This window comes from Stigmatopora argus, chromosome 4 (genome assembly GCF_051989625.1).
Source record: "Stigmatopora argus isolate UIUO_Sarg chromosome 4, RoL_Sarg_1.0, whole genome shotgun sequence".
Lineage (NCBI taxonomy): Eukaryota > Metazoa > Chordata > Actinopteri > Syngnathiformes > Syngnathidae > Stigmatopora > Stigmatopora argus.
The window spans coordinates 12708250-12723341 of record NC_135390.1 but is presented as its reverse complement, the minus strand read 5'-3'; the positions used below and the strand labels follow the sequence as shown (position 1 = coordinate 12723341).

The 15092-nt window shown below is 37.7% G+C and overlaps 2 protein-coding genes and 1 long non-coding RNA gene across 3 annotated transcripts; 1 reads left to right on the top strand and 2 right to left on the bottom strand.

Annotated features, from left to right (window-relative positions):
• The first annotated feature begins 50 nt into the window (after positions 1-50).
• On the top strand, positions 51-2816 carry LOC144072962 (urokinase plasminogen activator surface receptor-like). The gene is made up of 5 exons (XM_077598409.1): positions 51-478; positions 567-686; positions 1158-1304; positions 1430-1540; positions 1872-2816. The coding sequence occupies exons 1-5, from the start codon at positions 424-426 to the stop codon at positions 2066-2068; spliced, it is 630 nt and encodes a 209-aa protein (XP_077454535.1). The 5' UTR covers positions 51-423; the 3' UTR covers positions 2069-2816.
• Positions 2817-4188: 1372 nt separating this feature from the next.
• On the bottom strand, positions 4189-7708 carry LOC144072961 (myelin-associated glycoprotein). Its single transcript, XM_077598408.1, has 6 exons — positions 7625-7708; positions 7180-7545; positions 6520-6804; positions 4802-5053; positions 4367-4627; positions 4189-4277 (listed from the first exon to the last, which is right to left on the bottom strand). The coding sequence occupies exons 1-6, from the start codon at positions 7671-7673 to the stop codon at positions 4189-4191; spliced, it is 1302 nt and encodes a 433-aa protein (XP_077454534.1). The 5' UTR covers positions 7674-7708.
• A 3558-nt stretch (positions 7709-11266) lies between these two features.
• Positions 11267-13494, bottom strand: LOC144073563 (uncharacterized). Its single transcript, XR_013300097.1, has 4 exons — positions 13390-13494; positions 13207-13281; positions 12175-12253; positions 11267-12110 (listed from the first exon to the last, which is right to left on the bottom strand). It is a non-coding gene; the product is annotated as an uncharacterized LOC144073563 (long non-coding RNA).
• Between the last annotated feature and the right edge of the window lie 1598 nt (positions 13495-15092).

The following is a 15092-nucleotide window of genomic DNA, read 5'->3' as shown; positions in this document are numbered from 1 at the left end:
CTTACCTTTGCAAAACAGGAGATCCACAGTTTTGTTTGTTTTTCTTGCAGCATTTGCATTGTTGATAGCCTCAAAAAATATTGTGAAATGATGAAGCCATTAAAAAAACTACAGTGGCTCAACAACTAAATGGTGCATTTCATTATCTTTTTCCCCGCAGCATGGTTGAATTAATTTTGACCACTACACATTGAATGTATTAGCACAAGGCATCCACACGTCAGATGTAATGTTATCACCAAGTTAGGAAAAAAAATCTTGGCTGCAAATCTGGGTGTGTGCAAATGCACATGTAGTAAGACAGTGTATGTATTGTCCCCCCCCCACAAAATGATGATGGGAGGGAGTAGTTTTAAGATGAAACCCACTCTCTGTGGCAGGATATAAAGCCAAAACATTCAATGAAAAGTCACATCACACAAAATGTATCACCTGTTGTTGAAGATGATTTTCTTTGGGATTTTACTCGTCCCTCAAGGCAAGTTTCTTTTTTTTTTTCATCTTCTTAATAAATTGAATTATAACCGAAATCAATGCAATTGTGTGACCTTCTGTGTGTATCGCAGCCTGCACTCTGAAATGTTACGAGTGTGCAGTGGGAAGCTCAGCCACCTGCATCGACTCAACAAAAGAATGTTCTGCACTGGCGACTCACTGTAGCGCACTCAAATTCATTATATATTCGGGTATGGTATGCTCCTGTTACCTGATCACATGTAACTTGTAATAGCAAGCGATTGAACAGAAACTTCTGTACAAGCTGAAGTCTTAATATTTCTTCCATGAAATTGTAATAGTAGTAGTACCTCATTTATCACGGTAAATAGGTTCCAAAACCTACCGCAATAGGTGAATAACCATGGGTTATGGTGTCTATTTAATATTATTTGTACTTTTTAAACTCTCTGTACTATTATTTAACTCCCGAGGTTAGACACTGCTCCCTAGTCAGAAGTGAAATAATCTTCAATTCTGACTTCCCTTTTTCCTCCCCTTTGTGTTTGTATTGTTTTTCCTACACATTAAATATTTCATATGTATTTGGCGGATCCAAGTCACGATGTGGTGAATCCGCAAAGTGTTGAGGTATTACTGTTTCTCAATTTATCCTTGCTTGTCTTCGATTGGGCTTGAACCCCTCACACAATCTGACCTAGGTGAGTCAGTTATTGCAGACGTCAATGCAAAAAGGTGCGGTTTTGCTGACAGCTGTGCACAAGCCTCCATCAATTTTGGACTGACCAGGACCATACTCTCCAACCAGTGTTGCACCACCGACCTGTGCAACAACCTTCCCGCACCAGGTGAATGCATTTCTATCGCTTGTTGGAGCTTCTTCGCCGTAGAGAAATGCAGGATAAACCCTAATGTGTAGAAATCTCAGTCAAGCTCCTGACTCCAATTCCGACTCCCTGATGCTATCTTACAGACTACAGCAAGACGAGGCCCAATGGTAGAAAATGCTTCACCTGCAATGGGCTGCACTGCACTGGCACTGTGGAATGTAAAGGCAATGAGTACCACTGCATCGCAACGACAGGTAGCAGCCCTCAGAGTTTCCTTCTGTTTGGAAAATGTACACACTAAATGTGGTTACATCCTTATCATTAAATCTCACAATAATTCTCCTGCAAAAGCACACATCTTGTACGAGTGAATATATTGTTCTGAGACAAAAAAGGAGAATATAATTCTTCAATGAAAATGTAAAAACGCAGTTTATATGAGGAAATTCAGTTGACATGCTCCATCCAGTTTTGATGACCATAGGGGTCGTAGACGACCAATAAAGAAATGCAGACAGATTCTGTTGAATTATGACGTGATGATACAGGATGTCAACATGAATTATTGTTATTTTTTTGGGTCAGTGGCTGTCAAGGGCAAAATGACACCCATGAAGGGCTGCGCCTCCCGTCAACTGTGCACCAATACGGAACAACTTGAAGGAGTCATTGGAACTCAGAAAATCAGCTGTTGTGAGGGTGACTACTGCAACAGCGGAAGCAGGCCAAGGGTTGGAACACTTGTAGTAGCACCACTGCTACTTTTGCTTATCTCGCCATAAACCACAGACATGTTCCAAACGGAATAACAATTGACTGAGTTCATGTAGAGCAGGGGTAGGGAACCTATGGCTCGGGAGCCACATGTGGCTCTTTTGATAGGTGCATATGGCTCTCCGCCAACCTATAATTTAAAATATGGAAATCGCTGGCAAGAGAGCTAAGTCCCGAACGCACCAATAGGAAGCGTCATGTCGGCACTGTGGCGTTGACACTCCTTCTAGCGCCACTTTTTTAATCTATTTTTTTCTACACTCTTCTTCATACATACTCATATTGATACTCATTGATTTGCAACAGCATAACAATGTTGTCAAGAGAATTCAGAGAGTTTTTGTGTATGTTTTCTTTTAAATTCTAAGTATGGCTCTCAATTAATAATATTTGGAAATTTGAATTGTACAAGGCTTGCCCTGTCAAAAAGGTTCCTGACCCCTGATGTAGAGCAATGTTTTTGTTTCAGATCCTCAGTTTTTGTTGTTGTTGTTGTTGTTGCTATATTCAAATTCCAATGACCAGTGTGAGAGAGCGAGATGAGGAACACTACATTAAAATGGAATAATTTCAATAGTTGTCCTACGACCAGTCTAGGGTGTAGTCTGCCTTTTTCCCTAAAGACAGCTGTGTTAGGCTCCAGTAACCCCTACAACCCTTTCGAGACAGCGTGGTATGGAAGATGAATGAATGAATTTCAATAGTGTCATATGATGTCCATTTGTATTTGTACAAATAAAGGCAGCAACATATTAATCTGCTCTAAATTTGACATGTTCTTTGATTGAAAAAGAAAACACGAAAAGTATGTGGAAGAGAATCACAATTACACACAGCGCTATCAATATTTGCGAAGTGAGGTGAAGTCCAAACATAGACTGAAATTCTTAAATTAAAAATGTATGACTGTGCAACTGAGTTTTGGAACACACAGGTATATACTCATTTTTTTTACAATTATTTTAATTTATTTTTTGCAAATTTGTAGCACCTTTTTTTGTGATGGGGGCACATAGTATAGCTTCCAAAGCCAATCTCTACCAGAATGTTCCAACAATTAAAATGGATTTCAAGAGTGTGATGTCAAGTAATGTACATCTTGGTTTCTACAAATATTACAAACAGCACGAGGAGAAAAGGTCCAGTTCTCTCCTTCGGGTCGAGCTTACACATTGGCGTAGATTGGGTCACATTCCAAAGTCCACTCTGCCTGTGAAAAAAAATGAGATGAATACACTCCACGCAGACATGAATTCAAATAGGTCGGGAAGTATGAACAAACCTCATTCTGGTTGCCATATGTATGATCACTGTACATGCTGCTGTGATCCAGACCGGCCCTGATGTTTTGCCTGATAGGCAGGAAAGGAAAGAGTGAGAAGACCATGTGTGCACTTTCTGCTTGAGATTATTCCACTCCAAAGAGTGAAGTGAGAATTACAATGCTTTAACCTTGCTGCTTTGACAGTTTGAAAAGACTCCACAGGGTGCTTTGGATTTGAAAGAAGCGCCTTTCTTGATCTACAGCTGATGGCAAAACAGCACCAAGTCACATTAATGGCTGACAGTAAGTTCTCACTTAGTGGCACATATTACACAGCCTAATTTTAGTTAACAAAAAATACGAAAATCAGCCCGTAAATATTTTTCAAGGGCAAATTTTACCTTAACTTCTTTTACCGATTGCTATAAACACAATAGAAATTGTACGTTTCCGCGTATACTTTTGGTAGAGCCTCCAAAGTCATGATGAGACTGATTACTGTATTTTACTCATACTATAAGGTGCCCCGCAGTATAAGATGCTCCTTATATATATGGCCTATTTTACAATGGTTTCCATATATGGGGTGCATTGCATTATAAGGTACAGTAGATGTAGTAAAAGTAATGGTGCTGGGGTTATTTTTTTTGCATCCACTAAATGGAGCTGCACGAAAGGGACCATCATAACATGATTAAACAATATTGATCCATATATAATCGTCTTTTCAGATCATTTAAGTCTTTATGGTGCACTTTATGGTGCGGAAAATACGGTAAGTTCCAAATTGAAATTTCAAAACACTGTTTTTGCAAAAGATGATCAGGCAATGTGAGCAACTGAAGTGAATGACCTCAGTGAAACTTACCAAATTTTTATAATCACTATTAAAAGAATCACCAGTACGATGACAACTCCAGCTGAAACAATACTATAAAGGTACAGCATTGTATCTGCAATTAAGAAAAAAATCAGATGAAACGCTCTTGATTCATGTCATTTAAACTGGTAATTCAATTCAATGAAACACTTTCTTCCATACTGTAAACTGGTAATGTGAGGGTGGAATTAATGTTGCCCAGGGAGTTGTTAGCCACGCATTGGATGAACCCATAAAAAGGAAGAAAAGCCTTCAGAGTGCCGATGGTGACGGAATTATGTCGCTCTATATCAGGCCTTGGCAGGACTCTGTCAAGCAAGAAGAAGTGGACGCTGCTGGGTGGTCTGGATTCTGCAATGCACATGCATTTAACCATCACCCCCTCAGAAGAGCAGGATGAGACACTTTTAATCTCTGGGGCATCTGTAAAAAGGGGAAATAAATCACCTCAAATAATGTCTGATAACTCTATGTAATTAACTTTCAGACAAACTAAGTGTTTTACCAATTGGTGATTTTTTTTTGTTTATTAATTTTCCTCTCAAATGTCCAAACTTTATATTAGAAATTTGTCGCAAAATAGAGTCGTTTACTTACATGTCACATCAAACTGCACAGGTGATGATGTTGTTTTTCCGATGGTGTTGATGGCAATGCAGTACAAGGGCCCAGTGTGTCTGGAAACATTCGTCAGGATGAAGATCCTGCCCTCGTGCAGCCTTGCACCGTGCTCATTATGCCACTCGTAGCTGCTGGCGGGAGGGTTGGCATCGCTGCTGCACTTGAGATGAACAGCTTCCCCCTCTTTTACGTTTGCTTTGTATTCAACATTCACATCCACTGGCCCATCTATAGAGAAACACACAAGAGCCTGCAATTAGGGTATACGACCAGTTGTGCGCACATGAATGATAATAAAGTCCGTTTGGAGCTGTAAAGTTTACATTTATGAAAATATGAGTCAACACAATGGTGGTGTGCAGCTTCCTCTGATGGCACATGTCTTTTTTCCTATAAATCACTGGAATATTTTGACTATGCATAAAAGTGTCTGAGCTTTTTATGCATATGCAGTCTTTGAATTTCTATCCATACTGACCGTATCAGTTTTTTTCTTGTCTTTTTAGGGCCACATCTTGGTCTCGTGACCACGCCTCCCTTCTGTAATGTTACGAACCTCTGCCTAGTAGTATTCAGATTATTTTAAGAAATGTGCTGTTATTAGTCTGTGAGTATCAGACCATTAAAAATAAGCAGGGACATAAAACCCTACACACCCACCCACAAAATAAACTAAAGTACTGTATATACATAAGTAGGCATTTTGTTAAAAGGACAGAAAACACTGAGTATGTACGGTTGCTCAAATTATTTAAGTATAGCACATGCTGATAATGGGGAGAATAATATTTGAACAAAAACAAGTCATTTTTGACATCAGTTATACTTATTCTTACATGCGCAAAGTTAGACAAGTGCACAGACACATGGTCATGAGTATTGATGATGTCACGAGGGATGATGGGGAAATCAGGTATACTCGGTCATGGGGGTGCTGGAGCCTACCCCAGCCAACATTGGGCAGCAGGGCATGAGGAGACGCACAAGAATTTACACTCACACTCATACCTAGGGGCAATTTAGGGTACACGGTCGATTGGTCGCCGGTCTTTTGGTCGCCGATCTTTTGGTCGCCGGTCTTTTGGTTGCCCGGAAGGTTATTGATAATTACCATTTAAATTGTTGCTCAAATTCCCTAAATACAAACTGGGAATTACTATTTAGTCATACTTAATGCCCTATTAATTATTAGGCTAAAGAAAAGCTCCAAATTTCCCGGACTTTTATTGTTTTTTGTTGGAGAACTTGTTAAGACCCTGACTGACGTAGCTTCTTAAAAGGGACAACTCATGTACATACAAACTCTTATACACTCACACGTCGGCTCAGTCAAACTGCTCATGGCCATTGTTGGCTTTTATTGATGCGTAGACCGTGTTGTTTTACTTTGTTTTGTCGCCGGTCTTTTGGTCGTCAGTCTTTTGGTCGCCGGTCTTTTTGTCGCCCGTTGTCGCGGTCCGAACGACCAAAAGACCGCGACCAAAAGCCCGCGACCAAAAGACCGCGACCAAAAGACCGGTGACCAAAAGACGGCGACCAAAAGACCGGCGACCAATCGACCGCACACGGGAATTTATAGTGACCAACCAGCCGTTATAACAAGCATGTTTTTGGGATGTAGGAGGAAATCGGATGACCTGGAGAAAAAAACCTGGTTTTCACTTCGTTCATTGTCACGCCCACCTTCTACTTACATCTCACATTTATGATTTTGGTTGCCACCTGTTGCTGCCCTCCCTTGAACGTGACACGGCATTCCAAACGCGTGTTATTGTTTGCATGGGCGGGATGTAAAGCCAGAGTGGATGTAGCTTCCCATTGGCCGTTCTCCAGTGGTCGTGTCCGAAATTGTAGATGTCCAGAGTGACTCCAGTGGAAAACAGGCGGAGAAGTTGGGCATGAGTGGGTGACAGTACAGGAAGCAATCAGGAGTGGATAATGTTTGTCTTTCACCACAATTAAGTTGACAGGACTTGCACCTAGAGACACAAAAAGAATGCTTTGCGGTGATAATGAATTGCAATCTTTGATTTTTAAGTGAAAACAGAAATTGTATCATTCATTTATTGTTTTCTTCAAAATATGTGTTTAGTCACCTAGAATTCCGTTTGGAATAATTGATAAAATACATCAAAATCAAAACTGAAACCTTTTTCTAATTCTCGCCTAACACAAAGACCTTCAGGATTTTAAACATGACAACACATCTTTTCAGGTTTATATTCAAACAGCACAACTCCAAATTATTTGATTTTCAGTTGAGGCTTCCACTCAACATTTTAAAAGATTTTTTAGGATTACTTTCTCTCTCTCGCTTCTTCCTTTACTACTACAAATAAAAGCTTTATACTTACGTATCATTTTTACGGAGACAGTGTTATGGCTGTAAGAGAAACTTTCAAAGTCTTTCATTTCAATCCTGAAATGAAAAGGCCCAAGGTCGCTTTTTTGAAGAGGGTAAATTTTTAATGAGCAGTTCTTCTGCTTGATGTCCCCCACCAGCTCAGTCCTTCCATCATATTGTTGCATTGTCATCGAGGCAATGGGTGAATAGATGAGGTGATTTTCTGCGTCCAACCAAATCCCGGTAAATTCCCTGATGTCTTTCTTTGGATCCGGATAGTTAAACGAGCAGGGAATCACTACGCAAGACCCGGGGAGTCCGTTCACTGAGGACGGCACCGCCACGGTCCAGGATGATGTTTCCACACGTGTGACTGCTGCAACACAATGTAAAATACCAATAAAATTCAGTGTGTTGAGATAGAAAAAAGGAGGGAAACGAAGGTAGTGTCATACTTGTAAAGAGAAAGAAAAGAAATAGCATTTGACAAGGCACAGTAGTCATTGTCTCCTCTTGTGATGTGGCTTGGAAATAAAAGTCTCAAAAGGTGTCTTCCCACCATAACGTGACATGATGACTCCATTATGGCCTCAACATGGCAAACCACGTGTGAAAACGGAAAGACTACAGATATATTTTTGTTTGTCTTTGCTGCAGCATTCATTTTCTCTTCATTATTTATAAAAAGTCATACTAAACGATATTAGCATTTTTTTTATGCTTTCAAAATATACGTCGAAAAAAATCATAGTATGATCTAAATGAATTCCTCATGATTTATTTCATAAAATACTTCTGAGAATGATACTCTCTACATTTTATTTGGCTTAGAACTTTGAATTTCTTGTAAAATATAAAAAATAAAACCTCCAGACTACAGTGGGAAAACAACAGTGACATGATGACTTCGTTGACTCGCTTTGAAAAGAAAACAGATATCTGAATCTTTCATTTTTGTTTTACTCTGAAAGCAGAACATCTTCTCAGTTGCCATGACTTCCCAATTTGTATTTTTATCCTTGCTAATATTAATCTATCTGCATCTCGTTAAGCTTCCCATAGGAAGTTCTACCTTTCAAATTATTTTATATCCATACTTTAACAACTAAAACTACTTTTTCAAAAAACTGCACATTGTCTGCAAATATTATTTGTTGGTTAGTAGTTTCAACAACACTGTCAATTCATATCATGAATGAAAATTATAATGTTAAAACATCGTCTGATTTTTCATTTCTGAACGGAATTAGTACACATTTTAGTTTTTACACTATATTTGAATTCATTGAGATGCACTTGTATCATCATGTAAATAATAAAACACATTGTTTTTATTTTGAGTCAAGTATTTCATCACAATTGCACAATGCAATAAACATGAAGTTATAAATCAAACAAATGATAATGACGGCTAAAGTTAATTGAAACATCGTATTATAATTTTCATGCTCAAATTAATAATCTGCAACGAGCTTTAATCAAATATGTCATTGTGACAGGATTTCCTCTTTAAACATACAGGAAGGCTTTGCTCATGGTTCATTTTGCTTTAAAGCAACTACATGAGCCGCAACCGTGTTTAAACTGAAACCAAAAATGCTCAAATACAGCCTACTTTGGCGCTTTTCTATTGTCTATTCACCAAGACACGTCCCATGCAGATTTGGCCAAATCACGGCTCCCCAACAAAAGCAGGGTTGATAATTTCATTTCCGTTTGGATAACAAATGCCTTGGTCCTGCAGAGCGAGGTCGATGTAACGAACGCTCTCCGTCAAACAGAGTTTCTTCGTCGGGCGACTTCCCTTTTCTCTCACACTCCAGAGATCGTCATCACATTTTGTCAAGAAATCCTCCAGTTTGACAGTGTCCTCTTTGGGCCTCCGCCACGAGATGCTCCTCGGGCTCGGGGTGATGAATAAGCTGGAGGATGCCGAGTTCCCCATGACGGGAAAAGTTCTTTTAAAACGACAGGAGGAAAGGAAATATATGAATATGTATTCAAATGTGCAAATCAACTGCAATGCATTAAAGTAATGTTACCTGTTGTGTAATGTTACCTTGCACTGTTAACTGTAAGAGTGAACCGGAAGTGGTTTCCCTTCCTTTTTTTAAGGTGTGTCTCCTATTAATGACATCTGATTGAAGGGATTTAGGATTAATCATGGTGGCGACAATGCATGTTGATTACTCTTGATGAATGTCTCATTTAAACTAAAACATTCAATCAGTTACTCAAACAGAGAATCAAAATCAATGTTATGGGAATTGAAGAGAAAATGTCGTCTACATGGAAAATGTTGCTTTGTTTTAAAACCCGAATGCAGCAAAATTACTTCACAAAGAGTTGAACCCAAATATAATTCATAAACTGAACTGAATTTGTATTATTAAATTAGTACTATTTGGTACAAGTTAAATTTAATGGTCCCTTTTTTGATCAATTTAATTGCTTTGTTGTTACTAATAGCTAATGATGGTGTCCAAATTCTGACTTTATTCAAGAATAAAGTCAGAATTTTAAATTTAAAGGATGAATATTGGGCATCTTTTTTCTCCAGTAAACCTATAATCCAATTTTGTAGGTGTGAAAAAATATTTTGTGTTTTTTAAAATAAAATATTTTTGATTCAAAGTAGTGACATTGAATAATTTATCAGAGCATGCTTAATCATTTGCCAATAATTTATTACAAATCTGCCACAATGACACCAACACACTATTTAAGAAAATGACCACTTTAATGATGTGAGGTGGGGCATAACTCTGTTCAACAACAAAGACCAACCATTGTTTTGCATTTTAATGTGTCGCTTCAACTCTTATGCTTAACTTATTTTCCATGCAGTCACACTCTTGCAATTTTTACCTGTAGCAGATATTAGCGTTTTTGCTGCTTAATTAAAAAAAAAAAAATCACAAGTAGTTTCACTGTCTTTTTCAGTCCTCTTGGTTTATTGTCCAGAAACTGTGGTTTCATGAGAGCGTTGATCTTATCTATGACTCAATTATAAAAATACAAATGGGGAAGTCGTGGAAACTGAAGTGAACCTGTTACATTTGCAATGGTAAAAATATAGAAATCATGCCAAAAACCAGGGGGGGGGAAAGGGAGCGAAGGACTGTGGGAAAGAAAGAAAGAAAGAAAGAAAGAAAGAAAGAAAGAAAGAGAGAAAGAGAGAGAGAAAGAGAGGGAGAAAGAGAGAGAGAAAGAGAGAGAGAAAGAGAGAGAGAAAGACAGAGAGAAAGAGAGAGAGAAAGAGAGAGAGTAAGAGAGAGAGTAAGAGAGAGAGAAAGAGGGAGAGAAAGAAAGGGAGAGAGAGAGGGAGAGAGAGAGGGAGAGAGAGGGAGAGAGAGAGGGAGAGAGAGAGGGAGAGAGAGAGGGAGAGAGAGAGGGAGAGAGAGAGGGCGAGAGAGGGAGAGAGAGAGGGAGAGAGAGAGAGAGCGAGAGAGAGAGAGCGAGAGAGCGAGAGAGCGAGAGAGAGAGAGAGAGAGAGAGAGAGAGAGAGAGAGAGAGAGATAAAGAGAGAAAGAGAGAAAGAGAGAAAGAGAGAAAGAGAGAAAGAGAGAAAGTGAGAAAGAGAGAAAGAGAGAAAGAGAGAAAGAGAGAAAGAAAGAGAGAAAGAAAGAGAGAAAGAATGAAAGAGCGAGAGAGAGGGGTGGGGTGTGGGAAGAATATATATACAAATGATATGACATGTTATATATATATACATATAGTATATATTTATATATACACATGTTATATATGTATATATATGTGTATATATATATATATATATATATTAAATATATATATATATATATATATATATATATATATATATATATATATATATATATATATATATATATATATATAGTTTTATAAAGAGGAATATTTGGGCTAAAAATCTTTAATGCAGGTACTTATTTCTTGAATTTACTTCAGATTATCAAGAGACGAACAGGCAGAATTTTTACATGATTATTTCTGGATTTTTTTTTTTTCTGATGGTATTGTGAAGTCGACAAACATCTGTCAAAACAAAAGATGTGCTTGACATCCGACTTCAAGACAATTGCTAAACAAAGGTGGAATTTACTTTAAACATAAAGTAGCATTGCAATTTTACTGTCAAGAAAGGAACGTTTTGTAAATGCTCTCAACACAGGAAGTGGCTTGATATTTCCAGTGACACCTTGTGCAAGACATGTAAGACAACTCCTTTGACATGTTTTCAGCAAACATTTCCTATGAAGTCATATTGGTATAATTAGCAGACATTTGACATAAAATATCAACCACAGAATCATATATGATGTTATGAAGAAAACAAAGGCAGTAAACATCTTATAGTGTAAATTTTTCCCCTTTCTCCGTTAATGATGAAATGACATATTTCTCAACTAATTTAACTGAGATGTATTTAATCAAACAGTTCTTAACAGAAAAATCCATCTCTATCTGTCACAGAAAATTATAAAATACCCTCCAAAAATTGTGATTGGCCTTGGCCAAGTACACTTTTTGAATTTTTACTCACTCAAAGTACTCAAAGTGTCGCGGACTCTAAATATTAATTCTCTATCTTAATTTGTCCATCTGATATATCATTTTACGAATAATTCACACTACTGTGTTTTAATCATACTGCCTCCAGCGGGAATCAAGCCCACACTTCTCAGCACCAAAGTCAAGCAAGTGAACCTCTATACCACGAATTGACGTATTTTATTTACAAAATTAGTTTGTTTAAAAAAGTGAACGTTGAACTAAGGTACGCCACAGAGAAAATGACCTTTCCCAATTCCGGTGATATGTCACAATATGCTTGTACACTTTCAGTTGCTGAAATCAACGATAAGCAGTGTACTATTTAGAAAGATGGACATTTTCATAAATATTGTCTTTGTTATCCATTTCACAAGCCGTCGATGCGTCCGTGTGACCCACAGCATGCTGCAAAAACATTCGGTTAAAAACGCTTCAGTCAGAATATGAAATAAGATGGGTTGTATCATACCTGCACGTTGATATAAACAGGTTCGTCCACAAACTTCTTGTCTGGAAGAGTTTTGCTGTCTTCTTTCTTTTTTTCTTTTCTAGAGAGACGGAATACAGATCAATTTATCATGACGCATACCTGTCAACCTCTGCCGATAACTGCCCTTATAAATGATTATGATTCCCCTTACAACCCCCCAAAAAACCTTACAAACACCGTACGAGTCGTACGGTGTTTGTAAGGTTGTTTTGGGGTTTGTAAGGGGAATCATAATCATTTATAAGGGCAGTTATCGGCAGAGGTTGACAGGTATGATGACGTAACCACACCTGTCAAAGATTTTTTGCATTCATATGGTCAATCCAATGTGTTTTCTGTTGCTCATATCAATATTCGTAGTGTAAGAATTAAAGTCACTTAATTGTTCGCTTAAATGAGGGTATTGCATATTTATCGTACACATAGAGGGGTGGATCTAAAAAAAATAATTATGGGGTGCTGGGGGGGGCAGGAACTTTCTGAGGAGTGGCAAATATTTAATTTTGGTATAATATATGATCAATACATGATCTTTGGATAATTATATGATATTCTGCTATGATCCGATTCAAAGGCCTGCAATCTTTTAATACAAATTCTGAACACGTAATGCAATCATCTCCAATTTGTCTAAAGCAATAAAAATGTATATATGACAGTTTTGTTGACGCGCCCTCTTCACAACATCTTCCTTCATCTGTTTTACATTTGTTTTTCAGCAAGTTCATCAACTAAGACTGTTTGGAAACATATACTAAAAATAAATAAATGTACCTAATATTAGAAAGTGAAACTGATCGAAAAAAAAACAGCTGTTCTTTAAATAAATATCCCCGGAAAAATGAGACACAGCTCAATATGACTGCTATTTAAAATCTGCTGTTTCCACCTGACAACTCCATGTTTTGAACAACTTTTGGGTGAAGATGAGTATGAATTACTTTTGGTTCTTTCTCCCTGCTTCAGGCTACAAATACCTATTTACCATGTAAACACACCACGGACACATACCTCGTGTCTTTGCTTGGTGACGCTCTGCTAAAATTTGCATAATATCCAGACTCGTCCCTCACAAGTGTTTGTGACCTGGGTAAAAAAATAAAAATAAAAAAACTTTCTTATTTTCCTGCAGTGTCTGCCATAGTAAAAACTATCTATCGAGTCAGAGTGATCAAAATAACAATAAAAGTTCACCTCTTGTGCTTATTCCAAATGACAAACCCAGCAGTAATCATGAGAACTGCTGCCAGAGGTACAAAAATGGATATGAAGATTGTTTGCAACCCATTTCTGTTCCTGTTATCTACCAAGAAAATGATCATCATCGTCAAAAAGGAAGTCATTTTCTATAGGGGTTTTAACAGAGGAATTCAAATACCTGGTGCATAGGATGAAGTTGGTACCACAGATCCTGAAAACAAAAGAAAACAAAATCTAACATCATCATGATTTAATGACAGCATCAATCTTCAACATCAACATCAAGTTGTCTTGTTACCTGTATTGAGATCGACTTGCATGTCAGCTTGACCTACAAAAGAATGCTTAGTGAATTTCCGCAATAACTTTGATTGGAATCCACAACGTCAAATTCATATTTTGCAAGGATTCTCACCTGACGGAGATATAGTGACCCTTTCATTCACAAAACTGAAGTTGTTTCCCTTGGCAATAATCCGAAAGTAAATCATCAATTCCTCGTCCATTATCTGTGAAATCTTGAGGGTGCAGCTTGTGTCGTTATTTTGCACCAGTTTGGTCTTTCCTCGATACCTCTCCTCCACAAATGTCTCATTGGGATGATAAATGAAGGCATGTTGATCCCTGTCGTATGTGTTAAATTTGCTTATTTCACCATAGAGTTTCCAGAAGAGCTGAGGATTTTTCATATGGTGTTCAGGCGGGTAAGTGAAAGTACACGGTATGATCAAAGCATGGCCTTTTACTCCTTTGAAGTGTCGCTTGACATTCAATTGCCACCTTTGACCTGTGTATTAAAAACAGCAACGACAACAAACACAGTCTACATTTACAGAATGCGTCTGATACAATCTAAAACAAATGCCACTAACCATCTGAATGTGAAGTTAGAACCAAAATGACAGCAAACGTGAGCAAAGGCGGCAGATAATCCATTGTAGAGTCCAGTCTTGGGAATTTTGGACACCACTGTCCACTATGCGTGTTGGCGTTTACACATGAACAATCTGAAGTTTATTCAACTGCTCATGCTTGAAATGAAAGCTCATCGGTGGCTTATCCTGACAAAGATGTGTAATTCTTGGGTGTGTTTCCTGTTACTTTGCAGTGGTGATATATTTATAAGAAGAAAAAAAAGGAAGTTGAAACAGTGCAACCAAGGTTTACTTTTCAAGGTTTCTCACAAATAGATTAGAAAACCGAAATTCTTAATCTTCTCCAAGGAGCAGTTTGTAGTAATGATACTTGTATAATAAATAAATACAATTAACCTATACATAACATGATTCATACTAACCTGAAATGATTTTTTTTTTAATCCAACAAAGTCCAAAAGGTTACCTTTTTTTTTCATAAAATTCTTGTTTGTGGACTAGTTTTAATTTATGGTGAGTTGGAACTCAATATGAACAAAATGGAACTCTTTATGTGTAAAAAAAAAATAATCTTAGAAGGACAAATGAATGATGATGATGTGATTAACCCAACTCCTTTGCTTAAAAAAAAAAGATAATAGACTATTATTAAAACACATTCACTTCATCATTAGCGTTTATTTTATTGTGAATTGTGTTCCTAGATGGAGGACAACCCCTTGTTACAAAGGACTTTCAGCTGGTCAGTGCACCAAAAATGTTTCCATTTTATGCTTTTCCCCTAAAGAACCAGTAGATGGGGTACAAGGAGATCTTGTTGAA